General features: G+C 38.2%; 1 protein-coding gene across 4 annotated transcripts; it reads left to right on the forward strand.

The window, feature by feature from the left end:
- Positions 1-377: 377 nt before the first annotated feature.
- On the forward strand, positions 378-1,839 carry LOC122015808 (myosin heavy chain, striated muscle-like). Of its 4 annotated transcripts, none has more exons than XM_042572857.1 (4): positions 378-518; positions 601-788; positions 869-1,031; positions 1,338-1,839. In XM_042572857.1, the coding sequence occupies exons 1-4, from the start codon at positions 441-443 to the stop codon at positions 1,638-1,640; spliced, it is 732 nt and encodes a 243-aa protein (XP_042428791.1). In that variant the 5' UTR covers positions 378-440; the 3' UTR covers positions 1,641-1,839. The 4 variants fall into 4 exon arrangements, with proteins under 4 accessions (XP_042428791.1, XP_042428792.1, XP_042428793.1 ...); XM_042572858.1 differs by having other exon boundaries at positions 1,350-1,839; XM_042572859.1 differs by having other exon boundaries at positions 1,407-1,839.
- The last annotated feature ends 946 nt before the right edge of the window (positions 1,840-2,785 follow it).

The raw sequence follows: 2,785 nt of genomic DNA on the forward strand, positions 1-2,785 counted from the left end.
TTTTCCAAAAAAATCATTTCCATAGGCATAAAATAAATTATATTGTCGAATTAAAATTCTAACTTTATTCCAAACAAGTTTATTTGTGGCAGCAAATACCAAATTTTATATAAAACTAAAGTATATCATGTTTGAAGGAAGCATAAATTTTACCCTTTTTTCTTTGTAAAAATGTGTAGGATAATATATGTAATTTTTATAAGAGTAGTGATTTGTAGTGGGAAAAAAATCTCAAGTAAAAGTTTTTTATAGGTCCCATTATTTTACATATCTATCCTTGAAGATTTTTCTAAAAAAAAATTCTCTTTTCATATCATTTTTTTATAATATACAAACTAATTTATAAATCGGTCTAATTTTGTGGGTTAGATGTGGAGGGGAATACTATAAATAGTAAACACAGTCCATTTTCCCAATTCTTCAGGAGAAGCTTTCCAGCAATGGCGTTTCCATCCACCTTCCAAGAGAGGCTTCAACAGATGGAAGCCACTCGAAACCAAAGGCTTCTCCTCCTTCAGGTTATCCTCCTCCTCCTCCCCCGTTCCTCCTTCTCCACCGTCCCCGACAAACCCTAACCCACACCCGCTGGTGTTGCTCCAGGCGGAGAAGGAGCTTCACCTCGCCAAGTCGCAGCTGCTGTCGAAGAAGATCGAGGACCTGCGGCGGGAGGAGTGTCGGTGCCTCCTCTTGAAGAGGAGAGGCACCGAACTCGCTTGCCAGATTCTCGCTAGCAAGTCCGAGATCGACGCCTTAGAAGCCCGGCACCAGGCGGCCGCCTGTGAGTACAGGCAAGTTTCTTCTGTCTGCCCTTTCTCTTCCTACTTGTGGCTTTATTCCGTGCTTTATAGATGGGAACATGAAAAATTAGGGATTTGAAGAGGGAGATTGAGGAACTGGAAGAGAAGGAGAAGACGAGGGACGAGTTCTATAATCTGCGGATGTCGGAATTGGAAGAATTCAAGGAATCCACTAGGAGATTTCTTTTGGATAACCGTGACAAGGTGCAGAAACTGCAAGATTCAGTCTCGGAAGTAAGTTTCTTTTTCCTCTCTGCATCTCCGATACGTTGATGCTCAATCTTTTTTTTTGGATTCGTCTATTATCCTCAACTCTTAGAAGGCATATATTTATTGATTTGGTGCTTAATTAAACAACGAGAAAGATCAAAATGATAGCTGCGGGTGGTCTTCCTTTTGGAACTTGTATTAAGCTAGCTACATTTTGTTCCAAATTCCAATTTTGCAGGAGGGTTTTAAACAATTGAGCTAATAGAGAATTAAGCTTTACTGGTTGAAGAACTATGTATGGTTTAAATCTGAACTGATAATGGTTTATAGTATTTGTTACAGAACACTTGTGACCTTTTAGCAATGCAACTGGTTTTATGTAATGTCATGCCGTTGCAGCTCAAATCAACTCTGAACCTCCTTCAGGGCAGCGATGGATATATGGATAATGGTAGGATTGCGGCAGGAGAGACCAAAAAGTCTGAGCTCTTAGCAGAGAAGGAGAAATTAGAGAAGTATTTAATTTCAAGTGACCATTTGAGGACGTTGTTGCAGAAGCAACTCCACAAGATGTTGATATCACAGGATAAAAAGAAGACCAAGGCCCTAACTAAAGATCAAGTTGAGAAATAGCAAAGTTGGAACCAATATAATGGACGTTAGTGTGGTCATAACTAAGTTGCTGTTTAGTTTTCACTTTTCGTTCGTATTAGATAGAATGCTAGTTCTATGTGATTCAAGTTAGGAAGTAGTAAAAGAAATTGTCATTGTTTGTTGGTCTTTCTGCACCCATTTCTACGATGAGATGCAATGCAAAATGGGCTTAATATGATGGTGGCCCTGGTGTTATGGTTGAATCACTAAATACTGAAGTCTACTTGATTTAGGTTGAATGCAAGTTTGAATATGGCACTTTGGGCCCCCATGGCGTAGTACAAATGGTAGGCTCATGACATTTTTGGCATAATAGTCAAGGATCGAATCTCTATGGGAGTGATGCTCTACTATTCACTCTATGCGTCCAACATCTGTGTATCTATATTTACCTCCCTTTATATCCGTAGATTCGGTTATAGGAGAGCCGTTGAAGTAACGGATCTATCTTTTTTTTTTTTTTTTTTTTAATATGACACTTTGTTGGAAGGAAAGGATGAAAATTGAATAAGGTCTTCTTAGATTGGTTACTTGCCTGCTAGTCCACTTCTTCTAAAGAGGGAGTAGTTCGTTCAATTGATTCGAGGTAGGAATAGTCGACTACTCTGCCTATGAGCAGTAGTCTGGTGAAGCTTAGATGAAAAGTCATCGTCGAAAGAAATGGTCGTGATCCATTGGAATCAGTCATAGTAATTAACTGATGAATCATAACAACCATGGACAATAAATCAGAAAGATTGTAGCAAAGATTTATTTAGAAAAATATGTTGTTTTAAGGTTTTAAGAGTCCATGAATAAGCAACAACAATAGAATATTTTTCTATTGAATTATATTGTTAATTCTAGAAATTCTATTGTAATCCTGTTAGCTTTGATCAGATAGGCCCAAGCCTCCAAGTAAAGTTTAAGAATATAAACACCAATCCTTTCCTCCTGTTGCTGTAATGGTGAGTAGCACCTGTGTGTTCTTGGCCCTCCCACAATTGCTAACATGTTACATGCTCCTTAACTCTTCAAGTGAGGTGAGCCTAGTTATATAATCTCCTAGAGAGATCCATGCATCATTGTCTAAGAATTCCACATAAAATTGGTAAACAAAAAATTGCCTTGCACATCAAATTAAC

The sequence above is a fragment of the Zingiber officinale genome, chromosome 8B (genome assembly GCF_018446385.1).
Source record: "Zingiber officinale cultivar Zhangliang chromosome 8B, Zo_v1.1, whole genome shotgun sequence".
Classification (NCBI taxonomy): Eukaryota; Viridiplantae; Streptophyta; class Magnoliopsida; order Zingiberales; family Zingiberaceae; genus Zingiber; species Zingiber officinale.

Coding starts and splice junctions, on each gene's coding strand:
- LOC122015808 (XM_042572857.1), top strand. CDS start 441: ATGGCGTTTCCATCCACCTTCCAAGAGAGGCTTCAACAGATGGAAGCC. Junction 789..868: donor GCGGCCGCCTGTGAGTACAG/GCAAGTTTCTTC, acceptor ATGAAAAATTAG/GGATTTGAAGAGGGAGATTG. Junction 1,032..1,337: donor TGCAAGATTCAGTCTCGGAA/GTAAGTTTCTTT, acceptor AATGGTTTATAG/TATTTGTTACAGAACACTTG.